At 40.4% G+C, this 15,361-nt stretch overlaps 3 protein-coding genes across 4 annotated transcripts in view; 1 reads left to right on the top strand and 2 right to left on the bottom strand.

The window, feature by feature from the left end:
* LOC308481826 (uncharacterized protein) overlaps positions 1 to 15,361 on the bottom strand; it is a 201,673-nt gene that overhangs the window by 60,763 nt on the left and 125,549 nt on the right. The gene's annotated exons all lie outside the window — the stretch shown is intronic.
* The window catches only part of LOC308481352 (DGAT1/2-independent enzyme synthesizing storage lipids-like), a 60,683-nt gene that overhangs the window by 9,553 nt on the left and 35,769 nt on the right, over positions 1 to 15,361 (top strand). The gene's annotated exons all lie outside the window — the stretch shown is intronic.
* Positions 10,405 to 15,361, bottom strand: part of LOC308481303 (DGAT1/2-independent enzyme synthesizing storage lipids-like) — a 27,905-nt gene continuing 22,948 nt past the window's right edge. The window contains exon 7 of the mRNA XM_081013592.1: positions 10,405 to 10,608. Within this exon, the coding sequence (XP_080869718.1) occupies positions 10,504 to 10,608 (105 nt within the window). The 3' untranslated portion in view covers positions 10,405 to 10,503. The remainder of the gene's footprint in view (positions 10,609 to 15,361) is intronic.

Raw genomic sequence — 15,361 nt, 5'->3', positions numbered from 1 at the left:
AAAATTTTTCATGAGAAATCTAGATAGGCTAAAGCAAAAAAAAACAAAACACTGCTGAATGACTGTTTGGGTTTTTTTAGCAAAGAGAATTCAGAACAGAGTAATACCGATTCACTACCAGAAAAATCTCCAGATCGTCAAGCAGAAAAGAATAATCTTGAAATAAATCCTGATGAGGTTGTTAAAGAAAAGAGTAAATTTCAAATATTTGGCAGATACACTGAAATATAACAAAATCCCTTATTGTTGGCTATAGCCTGATGCACAATCTTTTACACATAAAGGAAGAAAACAGAGGTGTTGGGATCCCACTGAAGCAGACTAATTCTGGAGAAAAGATGAAAAAGAATTAGCAAGAGAAAGGGCATTTGGTTTGGAAGCAGGACAGGAAGAAGAACCAACAGAGGTTGAGACAAGAGACAAATAAACAAAGAACAAAATGAATGTAAATGGACTTAATAATAAAACTGAAAGAAACAAGATTGAACATGTGGTTAAAAAGTTAAATTTGGATGTGATTTGCTTTCAAGAAACACACATTGTGAAGAAACATAGAAGGATTTTGATTAATAAAAATATTGGGAAAGGACTTTGTAGCCTTTGATGCAACAAAGAAGAGAGGCGTGGTAATGTATATAAAACCTGAACTGGATCCAAAGAGGAACAAGGAAGAATATTGATAACTCAATGCACCAAATGAGAAAAAATTGACCTTGAAGAAATTCTATTGGAAAATATGAATTGAAATATCATATTGATGGGAGATATGAATAGTGTAGCTTCCCTGGAATGGGATATGACTATAAGAAAAAGCGATACCCAATGCCTTTTTTCAGATAGCAGACAATTTAAGCCTCATTGATATTTGGAGAGGGTACTAGAAATGTGCAACCCTACTCATCACGACAAGGTGATGATCCAGCAAGTGAGTGTTTTAGTAGCATCATTATGCTGTCTAGATCCTTGGTACGTATTAGTTTTCCTGCACGTTTGTTACCTCCAGCTATGTGAGGAAAACTGCAGAAATGCTATTGAGTTATATTTCACTATGCTCAGTGCTATTTTTCCAGAAAAAGAGGTGCCTGAACTCACTATGAACACCTCCCTCGTTCTCTTTTTTTTTTAATGATATTTATTAAAATTTCAAAGAATACAAAAATTACACAAAAACAAAAAGTAAAAGTACAAAATACAGAAAAAAGAATAAAGTTTTTAAGATATAACAAAAAAAAGAAAAATAAAAAGAAACATACAAAATAAAAACAGTTAAAAATACTTTAATTTTCCATAGCCTATCTTCCTTACACTTATTTCCCCGGACCTCCTCGTACCTCCCTTTTTTGTATTCCAGTTCAGTTTGTTAGTTCAGCAAATCCTTACCATTAAGCTTTTACCCATTTGTAAACCTTTTTTCGTATCTCTTAAAGCATTACAGCTGGAAACCACTTAGTTTCTGTCCAACATCCTTCTAAGATTCCTTAATTTTACAATATTTCTGTAAATAGTCTTTAAATTTCTTCCAGTCTTCTTTCACCGACTCTTCTCCCTGGTCTCGGATTCTGCCAGTCATTTCTGCCAATTCCATGTAGTCAATCAGCTTCATCTGCCATTCTTCCAGAGTGGGTAGATCTTGTGTCTTCCAATACTTTGCAATGAGTATTTTTGCTGCTGTTGTAGCATACATAAAAAAAGTTCTGTCCTTCTTTGGCACCAATTGGCTGACAATGCCCAGAAGAAAGGCCTCTGGTTTCTTCAGAAAGGTATATTTAAATACCTTTATTATTTCATTATAAATCATCTCCCAGAAAGCCTTAATCTTTGGGCACGTCCACCAAAGGTGAAAGAATGTACCTTCAGTTTCTTTACATTTCCAACATTTATTATTGGGCAAATGATAGATTTTTGCAAGCTTGACTGGGGTCATGTACCACCTGTATATCATTTTCATAATATTCTCTCTTAGGGCATTACATGCCGTAAACTTCATACCTGTGGTCCATAACTGTTCCCAGTCAGCAAACATAATATTATGTCCAACATCTTGTGCCCATTTAATCATAGCAGATTTCACCGTTTCATCCTGAGTATTCCATTTCAGCAGCAAGTTATACATTCTTGACAAATTCTTAGTTTTGGGTTCTAACAGTTCTATTTCCAATTTTGATTTTTCCACCTGGGAGCCAATTTTCTTATCCAAATTATATGCCTCCATTATCTGATAATAATGAAGCCAATCTCTCACTTTGTTTTTTAGTTTCTCGAAACTCTGCAATTTCAATTTGTCTCCTTCTTGTTCCAAAATTTCCCAATATTTCGGCCATTTGGCCTCCATATTGAGCCTTTTCAGAGCTTTCGCTTCCATCGGTGACAACCACCTTGGGGTTTTATTTTCCAATAAATCCTTGTATCTTATCCAAACATTAAACAATGCTTTCCTGACAATATGATTTTTAAATGCTTTGTGTGCTTTGACCTTATCATACCATAAATATGCATGCCATCCAAATACGTTGTTAAAACTTTCTAAATCCAAAATGTCTGTATTTTCAAGAAGTAGCCATTCTTTCAACCAGCAAAAAGCTGCTGATTCATAATAAAGTTTAAAATCTGGCAGGGCAAATCCACCTCTTTCCTTTACATCAGTTAATATCTTAAATTTTATTCTAGGCTTCTTGCCCTGCCAGACAAATCTAGAAATATCTCTCTGCCACTTCTTGAAACAGTCCATCTTGTCCACAATTTGCAATGTCTGAAACAAAAACAACATTCTAGGCAATACATTCATTTTTATCGCAGCAATACGGCCCAGCAGTGAAAGCTTCAAATTTGGCCAGATTTCTAAATCTTTTTTCACTTCCGTCCAACATTTTTCATAATTATCTTTAAATAAGTTCCCATTTTTGGCTGTCATATTAATCCCCAAGTATTTCACTTTCTTTACCACAGTCAATCCTGTCTCATTCTGAAACCTATCTCTTTCAATCGGTGTTAAATTTTTCTCTAAAACCTTAGTTTTTAGCTTGTTCAATTTAAAACCTGCCACTTGACCAAATTCTTGAATTAATTCTAAAACTCTTTTAGTGCTAGATTCTGACTCCTGTAACGTCAGTACTAAGTCATCTGCAAATGCTCTCAGTTTGTACTGTTTGGCTCCGACCTGTATACCTTTAACCAACCGGTCCTTTCTAATCATGTTTAGCAGGACCTCCAGGACCGATATAAAAAGCAGTGGGGAAATTGGGCACCCCTGTCGTGTCCCTTTTTCTATCTTAAATTCTTCCGTGACCACATTATTTACAATTAATTTGGCCTTTTGTTCAGAGTATATTGCACCTATACCATATTCAAAACCTTGGCCTACCCCCATCCCATGTAAGTTCTTCTTCATAAAACTCCAAGAGATATTGTCAAAAGCTTTCTCCGTGTCCACAAATATCAAAACTGCTTTAGTGTTTATATTCACTTCTAATTTTTCCAAGATATCAATTATATTCCTCAGATTATCAGACAAGTGTCTTCCCGGGAGAAAGCCCACTTGGTCTTTATGGATCTCTTCCATCAATACTTTTTTCAATCTCTTGGCCAAAATATCTGCAAAAATTTTATAATCCACATTAAGTAACGATATAGGGCGGTAGTTCTTAAGCTGGGTCTTTTCAGTCTCTGTTTTCGGTATAAGTGTAATATACGCCTCTTTCCATGACTCTGGCGCCCTTTTCCCTTCCAATATTTCATTGCAGACTTCCTTCAAAGGTTGCAATAACCACTCTTTCAAAGATCTGTAGTATCTCGAAGTCAGCCCATCCGGTCCTGGACATTTGCCCAGTTGCATATTTTGTATGGCACCTTCTACTTCCTGTTCAGATATTTTATAGTTCAACATTAATTTACTTTCTTGAGAGATTTTTTGTAAGCCATTTGTCTTCAAAAATTGGTCTGTGTCCATTTCCTTCTGTGGCCCTTGTGTGTAGAATTGTTTAAAGTACCTCTGCAAGCAATTTCTAATCTCAATTGGGTTATGTATACTCTTTCCTTCCACTTCTAAGTTTGTAATGGTATTTAATTTTTGTCTTTTTTTCATTTGCCAGGCCAACAATTTCCCACATTTGTTAGCTGATTCAAATTTTTTTTGTCTCATTTGTTTGATTTTCCATTCTATTTCCTGGTTCATTATTTCCATATATTGTACTTGATATAATTTTATTTCTCTCAAAATCTCCTGGGACTTTGGTTTTGCTCTCAGTTTCTTCTCGCCTTCTTTTATTTTCTCTAAAATTTTATCTTTCTTCTCATTTTGACTTCTCTTCTTTATTGCATTCTGTTGTATCAAAAACCCTCTCATAACAGCTTTGCTTGCGTCCCAGATTACTCTTTTTTCTACGTTGGTGTTCATATTTATTTCAAAGTAGTCTCTCAAAGTTTTTTGGGCCTTTTTATACACTTCTTCATCTCTAAATAAGGTGTCATTCATCCTCCATCTGAAGGATCCGGTTGTTATTTGTTTCATCTCCATCCTTACAGCATTATGGTCAGAGCAGGTTTTTGGGCAGATTTCTACTTTCTTTATCTTTGGTGCCATTCCTCTAGTTATCCATATTTGGTCAATTCTAGTCCATGTCATCTTGGCTTCAGAGAAGAAGGTTCCCTCTCTTCCCAGGGAGTTCTTTACCCTCCAGATGTCCACTAAGTCCATATTGTCTATCATCTCAAAGAATGTTTTCGGTAATCTACCATCCTTGGTAACTACCTGTCTTTGTGCCTTGTCCATATTTGTAGATACTACTCCATTCATGTCCCCCATCAAAATCAAATTGTAATCCAAATGATCCAGTAAAGTCTCATGCAACTTTTTATAGAATTCAGATTTCCCCTCATTCGGTGCATAGATTCCCACAATCAAAAATTTCTCTCCTTGTAGTTGAATTTCAATTGCCAAAAATCTTCCTTGGTCGTCTTTAAAGATAAATTTTGGTGATAGTCTCTCCTTTGCATAAATCACAACTCCTCTTTTTTTTACTTTCTCAGATGAAACAAACTCCTGTCCCAATCTTTTATTAATCAATAACTTCATATGTGCCCTTGTTATATGTGTTTCTTGTAAACAAATCAAGTCCAATTGTTCTTTTTTTTAATAAATGAAACACACTTTTTCTCTTTCGAGGAGAGTTCAAACCGTTACAATTCCAGCTTAATAGTTGCAGAGCCATGATGGGGCTACCTCACTTTACCTCCAACTGCTCCGAGTGTCAGTTCTTGTTCTGTGGGTAGTGTCACTTTTTCTGGGCCGTGCAATCCAAAAGATAGATTTGATATGTCTAATATGCCTTTTGGCTCTTCTTCAGATTCCACTTCTTTCTGTAGATCTTCTTTGTGATCTTTCAAGAACCTGTCTTTTTCCTCAACTGATTTTATTTTTATCTTTCTTCCTTTGTATTTAAAGGACAGGCCTTGAGGAAATTCCCACCTAAAAAGAATTATATTTCTTTTCAACAGGGCCACTAGATCTCCGTATTTGAACCTTAAGTCCAGCAGATGCTTTGGAATATCCTTAAATATCACCACACTTGAATTGTCAATTTCCAAAGTTTTTTGGTAGTGCAGATTCAGAATTTTATCTCTCTCTTCTTTTGTTCGAAAGGTAATCAAAAAGTCTCTCACCTTGTTCTTGCTTTGTCTTCTTCCGAGTCTAAATGCATTCACTATCTTAAATTCTTCCTTCCCCAAATCCAGTTGCCAAAAATCTATGAATTCCTGTGTAAGAAAGTCAGCCAGGTTATCTTTCTCCCGTTCTGGTACAGCCCTGATTCTTAAATTTCTTTGTCTGTCTTTCAATTCGATCATGGAGAATGTCACATCATGGTCCTCCAATTTCTTATATACTGGTGGAATCTTCTCTTGAGTAGCAGTTGCGATGTCTTTTGCCTCCTCAGCTGTCTTTCGAGTATAGGCAGATTCCTGTAGTAATTTTTCGATGGTCTCTGTTTTGGTATTCACCTTCTGCCCCAAGATATTAATACTTGCAGTGTTTAAATCAATTTTGCTTGATGCTTCCGCAACTTGTCTATTTGTCTCAGCTACCTGTCTGTTTGTCTCAGCTACCTGTTTATTTAAACTTTCCAAAGATTCATTAATTTTTGCAAGTGCCTGTGCCAAAACTTCTTCCGACGACATAACTTTTGGGTTGACCTGTGGGAGTACGGCCCCTGATGTTCCAGATGCACCAGATGTTGAACCCCTTCGCGGCTGCGCAGTGTCTATCCGATAATGTCTGCCAGACCTAGTAGTTTTTTCCTGCGGCTCTATCTTCCCTTTCCCATCTGCCATAACAGTCTCATAGAAATTCAAGGTCGCTCCCACAGTTAAACAGTTGTTTTGGAATAGAATGGAATTTTCCTCTAAGCCAGTTGTTATTGTAACAATGTCCGGCTTCCTCTAGGGGGACACAGTAACAGCCAGAACTTGCAACTTTTAAGAACAAAGATCGTTTTTATAAATCCCCCAAATTCACTTTAAAAACAACAGTCTCAGTGCACTTAAACAGTTACTTTCAAACCAGGAGCAGTCCAGAAACACTGTATCCCTTTTGCAGAATTAGCTGTCAAAAATAAGCTTTCCACTGTGCGACCCTTATCTCAAGGCAGTCTGTTCCAGGTTTTAAACAATAAATTTTAGCTTCCTTTTCCCCTTCTTTTTTGCAGGTAAATTCAGCTCAGTCTTTTCCCCCTCCTCTCCTGCAATCCGGAGGGGGGACCACTTTCCAAATGTTAAGATTTAGCTCTTTTTTCAAGCAACTTTCTATGTTTCCGCTTTAGAGTCTCTTTGCTTTGATCTATTTACAATAAAAGGAAGGCAGACTTCCTGGTTGTACCTTCCCGCTCAATACCAAATTAGACGTTTTTTTCTTTTGAATCCAATTTAATCCTACTCACGGGTAGTTGTTTTCAAAGTCCAATTGTCCCAGGAAAAAGGCAGCGCTCTCTGGTAACAGCTTCGCGGCTTCGCTCCACGGAAGAAGCAATTTGCTCACAGCACCATGCCACCCCCGCTCTGCTCTGGAGCCCGTTGCCGAGCTCCTTTTGCAATTGGGGGGGCGCAAACAGTGCCCGCTGAGTCCCACGGTCACAGGCTTCACCCGCCTGTGATTTTTGAGGGTCCCCGCTGAACCGTAGCGGTACAGACCCAAATTCCGTAGAGCCGGTTCCCTCCGAATCAGAGAGAAGCAGCCATTACCGATGGCGCCACCCCGGAAGTGAAGAAACATAGAAGGATTTTGATTAATAAAAATATTGGGAAAGGACCTTGTAGCCTTTGATGCAACAAAGAAGAGAGGCGTGGTAATGTATATAAAACCTGAACTGGATCCAAAGAGGAACAAGGAAGAATATTGATAACTCAAAAAATATTGCTAATACAGTAGGTGTATATGCACCAAATGAGAAAAAATTGACCTTGAAGAAATTCTATTGGAAAATATGAATTGAAATATCATATTGATGGGAGATATGAATAGTGTAGCTTCCCTGGAATGGGATATGACTATAAGAAAAAGCGATACCCAATGCCTTTTTTCAGATAGCAGACAATTTAAGCCTCATTGATATTTGGAGAGGGTCCTAGAAATGTGCAACCCTACTCATCACGACAAGGTGATGATCCAGCAAGTGAGTGTTTTAGTAGCATCATTATGCTGTCTAGGTCCTTGGTACGTATTAGTTTTCCTGCACGTTTGTTACCTCCAGCTATGTGAGGAAAACTGCAGAAATGCTATTGAGTTATATTTCACTATGCTCAGTGCTATTTTTCCAGAAAAAGAGGTGCCTGAACTCACTATGAACACCTCCCTCGTTCTCTTAGAATGGCAATGGCTGACAGGGCTAGTGACAAAAAACAGCCGCCCCCCGGTTTCCCCCTGTTTTTTGTGCACTACAAATAAAATATGTGCAGTGTGGATAGGAACATATTTTTTTCAAACTATAGTCCAGCCCCCAACAGTGTCTGAGGGACAGTGAACCAGCCTGAGGACCCCTGGGCTAAGATGTTCATACAACTAATTTTTACACATGCACACAGACAAGTCAGCATTTCTCTCTCTTTCTCTGCTGACCCATGCACAGGAACTGACATTTGCAAAACTAAGCAAGGATTGTTTGTTGAGATTGCAGGGGGTTGACTAGACGACCCTTTGGGCCCCTTCCAACTCTACATTTTATGATTCTATGAACAAAACCTTTTACTTACATTCCTGGTAAGCCTAAATTGCCTTTATTTCAGTCACCTCTCTGTGGGAGCAGCAGAAGTCTTGTCTGGTGCACTTTTTTGTAGGCTAATTTCCACCAGTATGGAGACACGTCCCTTATTGGCTCGGGTGGCGGTTAGGCATTGGAATAATGTGTTGTGGTGTGTCGAAGGGCTGGGTGTGGCCATCGCCTATGCCTTCAATTTTTGGGTATTCCGTTAAAGGAATCTGGCGGTCGTGTACTCTGTCCGATGCCTGCTTGGCGGGAGGCCATGGCACGACCCCCGGTGACATCAGGGGAGAGCCTATAGTTGGATTAGCATCAACAGGCTCCACCTACTGGTGAATAAACCCCCTTGTTTTAGACATCCAATGCCTAAGCCAATACCTTTTCACTGCTGTAATCAATAAAGTTGTGGCCTTTTCTTGCCCATTAACCTTATATCACGTGTCCTTGTGTATTTATTTCACATCGCGGGGATCGGGTCCTCGAACCACAATTTCCACCAGTATGGAGACAGGTCCCTTTATGTGGAGGTTTAAGGAGACTGTGATGGGTATGCCATCTGTATGAAGAAACCAAGTATTGTGAAAAAGAGAGAAGGCTTGGGGAGGCTGCTTCTGGGAAGTTGTGGTCATTTGTAATCAAACATAAAATATGGAGTCACACCTACAAGAACATTCATATTGCACAATAATATATTCGGTCACAGAAAACCAGTTCTTGAATAAGTAAAGGTAGGAATAGTACTTGAAGTACTCTGTCTATGATTCAGTCATTAGAACAAATATCCATGGCTTGTAAAAGCCAAACAGAACTGCAAAACATAAAAAGCACATGTAACTTATGTTCACTAGCCGCTTAATGAATCACTTGAAGAAGAGTTAAAGCCCATTAAAAGCCATTAAAACCACTTAAAAGCTACTAAAATGCAGATAAAAACCACAGGCAGATAAAAAAACCCTGGTATTGTGTATACCCCCTGGTGGCCAGGGTGAGAACTTCAAAACATGAGATCCCTGTGAAGAGGGATTTATTCATTTTTTGCACATTTATTTAATATGGGAAGTAAAAGGCAAATAGAACCGAAAAACAAAAAACCATAGGTTTCTGATCTTCCCTAAATTTTTGCACATTTATTTAATATTAAAACAAGTAATAACGATACATTACATACAAAATCAAAAGTTGCACTACAACATTGTCCACTGCCATAATACCGCAGAACAATTATTCCAATTCTCAATCTCCCATCACTGGCAAGGAATCTCTCTCTCTCTCTCTCTCTCTCTCTCTCTCTCTGCTCAATTTAACAATAAGTTTGAGAATTCACTTTCCCAAAGGGAGAGAAGCAACACATGGCTCTTAAAAAAATAAAATAAAAATATTTATGATTTCCAGGTTTATACACTTCAATAATTTTACAGTCATTCTGGATTCTGGTAGGTAGCTGTGTTGGACTGATGCAGTAGACCCCCTTCTCTGCTTCCAGGTGTCCTGCCATGGCCCCCACTGAGTGAGGGAACGCCCTGCTGCCACAGCAACCACCCCCTCCTCCAGTACCGGGTGTCACCTGCGGCCACTGCTCTGGGCCCCAGAGCAACGCCAAGCGGCTCGGCCCCAGAAGTGACCTCCACGGCATCCCCTCACAGGGCGCTGGATGGCGCGGGGAGGATGCTGGAGCTGCTGATAAAGTAAGAGTTCTTTAGTGAGGAGAACGCACCCAATTGGCAGGGGCTGCTTGTGCCAGTCCTGAAGAAGGTGACGTAGGGGCGCTGGGTGTATGGGGGGGGGAGGGATCCAGAAATGCTGGCCTGGGGGCGGGAGGAGAGAAGCCGACTGGCTCCTCAGAGAGAGAACTTTTGCCTTCCTTTCCTCCCCCCCCCACTTGAACTCCCTCTTCACGCACCCCTTGTGCTGCTCCCTCCAATGCCAATGGGTAGATCACTGCCAGTTTTTTATTGTTGGTAGTAGATTGCAGCCTGGTCTATTGCTTTCATTTCATGGATCAGTGGCCTCGTTAGCTAGTAAGATTCGTGTTAAATTGCTATTTTAGGGGTTGTTTTTAATTGTCTGGAACAGATTAATCAATTTTGCATTACCTTTTCTGGGAAACTACACCTTGGTTTTGGAACGCTTTGGTTTTGGAACAGACTTCCGAAATGGATTAAGTTTGAGAACCAAGGTACCACTGTATGTTTATTTGGTTTTAATTACATAATTATTAAATTTTCCAATTACAGAACTATGGTTTGTTTTATATGGACTAGTTAGCTTTGTCATCCTTATCAAATCGTTCTGAAAGAGCTCTTAATATATTTCCTGGCATTTTTTGGTGTCTATCCCGAAGATTTTCAAGTGCAGTCTTGGTCTGTTGAAAAAACAAAAACAAAGGAATACATTATGTTATAGCTAAAGGAATAGGAAAAAGCTAAAGGAGTCAGACCCAGTAGCATTTAAAAAATCCAATTTTTTCCAGCTACAGAAGCACAATATGTACCGTATTTTTCGCCCCATAGGACGCACCACCCTATAGGACGCACCTAGTTTTTTGGGGGAGAAAATAAAGGGGAAAAAATATTCCCCCCCCCCAAGCACGGGGCTGGCGCGGGGGAAGCCCGAGCTTCCCCTGACCGCAGCCCCCAGAACAGCCTGCTATCTGCAAGCCTAGGGAGCCGCGCCAGTCTCCCCAGGCTTGCGGACAGCTGTGCGAAGCCCGGGCACGCTCTTCAGCGCGCCCGAAGCTTCGGAATGCAGGCAGCTCTGCGGAACCCTCCGGAGCCCGGCGCGGCTTGGCGCCGGACTCCGGAGGGTCGCGCAGAGCTGCGCAGACCCCGGGAGCGCAGGCAGCTCTGCGCGACCCTCTGGAGGCCGACGTGGCTTGGCGCCAGGCTCCGGAGGGTTGCGCAGAGCTGCGCGGACCCCGGGAGGGCAGGAAGCTCTCTGCGACCCTCCGGAGGCCGGCGCGGCTTCGCGCCGGCCTCCGGACGGTTGCACAGAGCTTCCTGAAGCCTGTATTCGCCCCATAGGACGCACCCACATTTCCCCTTCATTTTTGGAGGGGAAAAAGTGCGTCCTATAGGGCGAAAAATACGGTAATTTTTTCTGGGATCAGAAGTAAGGGCAGATAAGGATTTTTAGCTAATTGTGGCAGGAAACCATCTCTCCAGATCCTAAGGCATATGCAACTGGCTCCCCAGCAAAGGATAGGGAAGAAATTACTGTCTCCTTGCATATTGAACCTTGAGCATGAACCCATAATGCTCACCCAGACCCTACTTTGCAGTGTTCAGCCAAAATGCATGTACCAGGCCTAAGAGGAACTATGCAAGTCCTACTAGGCATACTGTCTTGGCAGGTCCCTAAAGGGCACCCTTAACACAATAATGCCTCAGTAAAGCTAATCTTTCTCTCCACAACTTTCTCATCTATACAGACTCAATGTGGTAGGAGCAAACAAACCACACCACTGTCAAATGACGATGACTGCATCCCAACAATGTGAAATAAAAGGAAGGAACCACAGGACAACCAAGGATTCAACCCCCACACACCCGCAAAAATAAATTACTTCTCCGCCCCTTCAAACAAGCAACCAAAAGCCGGAACTAGATGTGGGGAAGGTGAGGGTGAAGCAAGAATGAAAGCAGGGGGGGAGTGAATGAAAGCTTGGGGGAGATGAGAGCAACCATGAATATTAAGGGTCTGGAAAGGAAACCTTATGAGCCACAGTGAAAGAAGCTGGGTATTTTCAGCCTGAAAAAGAGGGGACTGAGAAGAGTTATGACAGTCATTTCAAATATCTTAAGGGTTGTCACATGGAAGATGGAGTAAGCTTATTTTCTCCTGCTCTGCAGGGTAGGACGCAAACGAATGCCTTATAATCACCATTATCATCATCATTTTTTAAATTTATACTCCACACATCTGTAAGGGTTTCCAGGGCCACTCTTCAAGTTGCAAGAAAGGAAATTCCACCTCAACATCAGGAAGAGCTTTCTGACAGTGAGAGCTGTTTTGACAGTTCAACAGTCTCCCCTGAGAGGTTGTGAAGGTGTTTAATAATAATAACAATAATAATAATTTATTTGTATCCTGCCATCCCTGGCCAAAGCTGGGCTCAGAGCGGCTCACATCATATAATTATTTTTTTTAAATGATATTTATTGAAGTTTCACATGAAAAGAGACATCTTAATTAAAAAAAAGAAATTTAAAAATAAAAAGAAAAATACACTATACAAAATACAAAAAAAGAAAGAAAAAACAGTTAAAAACAATTCCATCTTTTCATCACAACTTTTACATTTACTTATTTCCCGGACCTCCTCATACCTCCCTCTTTTGTATTCCAATTCAATTTGTTTGTCCAGCAATTCCTTTCCCTCCTTTTTAATCCCAATCCTTAATCTTAATATAATATAATATAACATTAAATTTTAACCTATTAAAAACCAATTTTCCATTTCTTTTAACTTTTTTAATCCTAATCCTTAATCTTGATCTATATATAACTTTAAAGCCTGTCCAGCTAGAAGCCCGAGCGGCTCACATCATATAAGACAATATGCATAAAACCAAGTGATCAATAAATTAAGATACATCCCACATTTAATTCAAACAAATGAAAATTAAAACTTGACAAGTGGCAATCTTCAGGGTAGATTTGAAAGCGGTTACCAACTGCTTCCACTGATATTATAAGCACCTTTGAGTGGGCTGGGAACCTCCTTCATGCTTCCCCCCCCCCCCCAAGATCTTTATTGAAACGTAACATATACACATAATAACCAAAATTCCCAATGATTCCCTCACATAAAATATAATATCTAAATTACAACAGCTGCATAATTATACAATTTATTATAAAAACCCACCACCCACCCTCTACTTCCCTCCACAGCAATTCCACTTCTTTATATTTCTTTCTACTTTTTTTCCCTTGCATTGTATAATAAATTATTTTTGTTAAATTCTGATTTTTCCTTCTTTCTTTATTGGTTTTATTATTGCTTACATTTTTTATTCTAAGCCTATTAGCATGTCATTTTTAGAACAATATTTTGACATACAATCTTCAAAATACTTCCACTCCATTCTTAACTTTTGATTTGAATGATATCTTATAACTGAAGTTAATTTTGCCAATTCTATATACTCACTTAATTTACAAATCCACTCTTCCTTTGTTGGTGTGTCCTGAGATTTCCATTTAGTGGCAATCACTACCCTGGCAGCTGTTGCTGCATAGAATTTATTTTTTTTTCATATGTGGTATGTCTTTGCCCACCAACCCTAACAGATAAGCTTCAGGATTTTTTATCAAGGGTTTTTTAAGCATTTCCTTAAGTTCCTCATGTATTAGTCCCCAAAACTTCTTTATTTCCTTGCAACCTCACCACATATGAATTATCGTTCCAGGTTCTTTGTTACATTTCCAACAAAGGTTGGATTTTAATTATAAATTAAATACCACCTGTAAAACATTTAAACAAAATTTTCCTTTATCGTACAGCAAGTGGTAAAGCGGATATTCTCGTGACAGAGTTTCTCCCATTGTTCTAAATATATAGTGTGGCCGATATCTTTTGCCCATTTGGCCATTGTTTCTTTTACCTCTTCATCCATCAAATCATAGTCCAATAATAGAGTGTAAATTTTCAATAATAATTTCCTATTGTTTTGTAATATAATGGTGCTAAATAGCAGTTGTTCTTTGGCGAAACCTTTTCTTTGATCTGCCTTAAACACACTTTTTAATTGTATATATTGCCAATTATCCATCCCATATTGTTTTAATTCTTCATATGTTTTTAATTTTAACTTTCCTTGGTCTTCTTCCAGTATTTGTCTATATGTTGCCCAGTTCGGATTCATATTGAGTTTTTTAACTGCATGGGCTTCTAATGGAGATATCCATATAGGAACTTGTGGCTCTAATAGCGGTTTATATTTATTCCAAACTTTCAACAATGAATTTCTGAGTATATGATTTTTGAAGCCATTATGTACCTTAACCTTTTTGTACTCTAGGTAGGCATGCCATCCATACTGTGATGGGACGATGAGCTGCTTGTGTGTAAAATCCAAGTCCCTCAGAGTTTGGTCAAGTTTGCAAACCTCTGTCTGTAACGGAGCCCCTTAAACATGGCTCCGTCAGTCGCTGGCAGATTCCGACAGTGGTTGCTTTCGGAATCGCTTCCAACATAAAAGCTCCTTAACGGAAACACGTCTTCTGGACTCTCTGCGTGACAGTTTCCGGCGAGGAGTGGGTGTCCCTACAGGAGGTCCTGAAACCTCCCCACTGTTTTCGCTGGAAGTGTCTCTGAGCCATCCCTCCAGCTCACTTTCCCTCAGCTCACCTCCTCTCCCCCTACTGGTTCCCTCTTCAGCTGCTGAGTCTCTCCCAACCTGTGTGAGCCCTTTCACCTCCCTTCCTTCCGATGGCAGTTCCCTGACATCCACCTCCCCTCCAGGGCCCCCTTCACCCCCTCCCGCCCCCTCCTCTATGGGCGGTGAGGAGGCAAAACCCCGGAATGAACTTCCTTCATCTTCCGATGTCTCGAACACTTCTCTCCACCTGTTGCGGTTCCTGGTCTCGAAGTACTCCTCCTCCTCAGAGTCCATCTCCCCTTCCCCTTCCGAGTCCGGGAATCCTTCCAACTCCTCCTCCTCATCGGTGGTCCCAAAGTATTCCCTCCGGAACCTCTCCACAGGCTGAGGTTTCCTTGGGAACCTTTGATGGAACGTTTCTATCAATACCTCGTCATTGATATCTTCTGCCATTACCCAAGTGTTTTCTGACTCCGGTTCTCCTTCCCACGCTACCAAATACTCCACCTGATCCCCCTTCCACCTGGCGTCGAGGATTTCTGCCACATGGCTGCTGCATTCCCTTTCTTCTATGACCGGTCCCCGAGTGGCCATCCCTTCTCGTCCCCCCTCATACGGTGACAGTAACGACCTATGAAATACTGGGTGCAGTTTCATGTGGTTGGGTAACCGGAGCCTGAAAGCCACTGGGTTGACCTGTTGAATGACCTCAAAGGGACCCAATCTCCTGGGTCTTAATTTCTTACAACCTCCTTTGAACGGCAACCCTTGGGTTGACAGCCACACCCTATC

The sequence above is a fragment of the Podarcis pityusensis genome (assembly GCF_964106645.2).
Source record: "Podarcis pityusensis genome assembly, chromosome: 7".
NCBI classification, from domain to species: Eukaryota; Metazoa; Chordata; class Lepidosauria; order Squamata; family Lacertidae; genus Podarcis; species Podarcis pityusensis.
The sequence above is the reverse complement of the archived record's forward strand: the minus strand, read 5'-3'. Positions and strand labels throughout refer to the sequence as shown.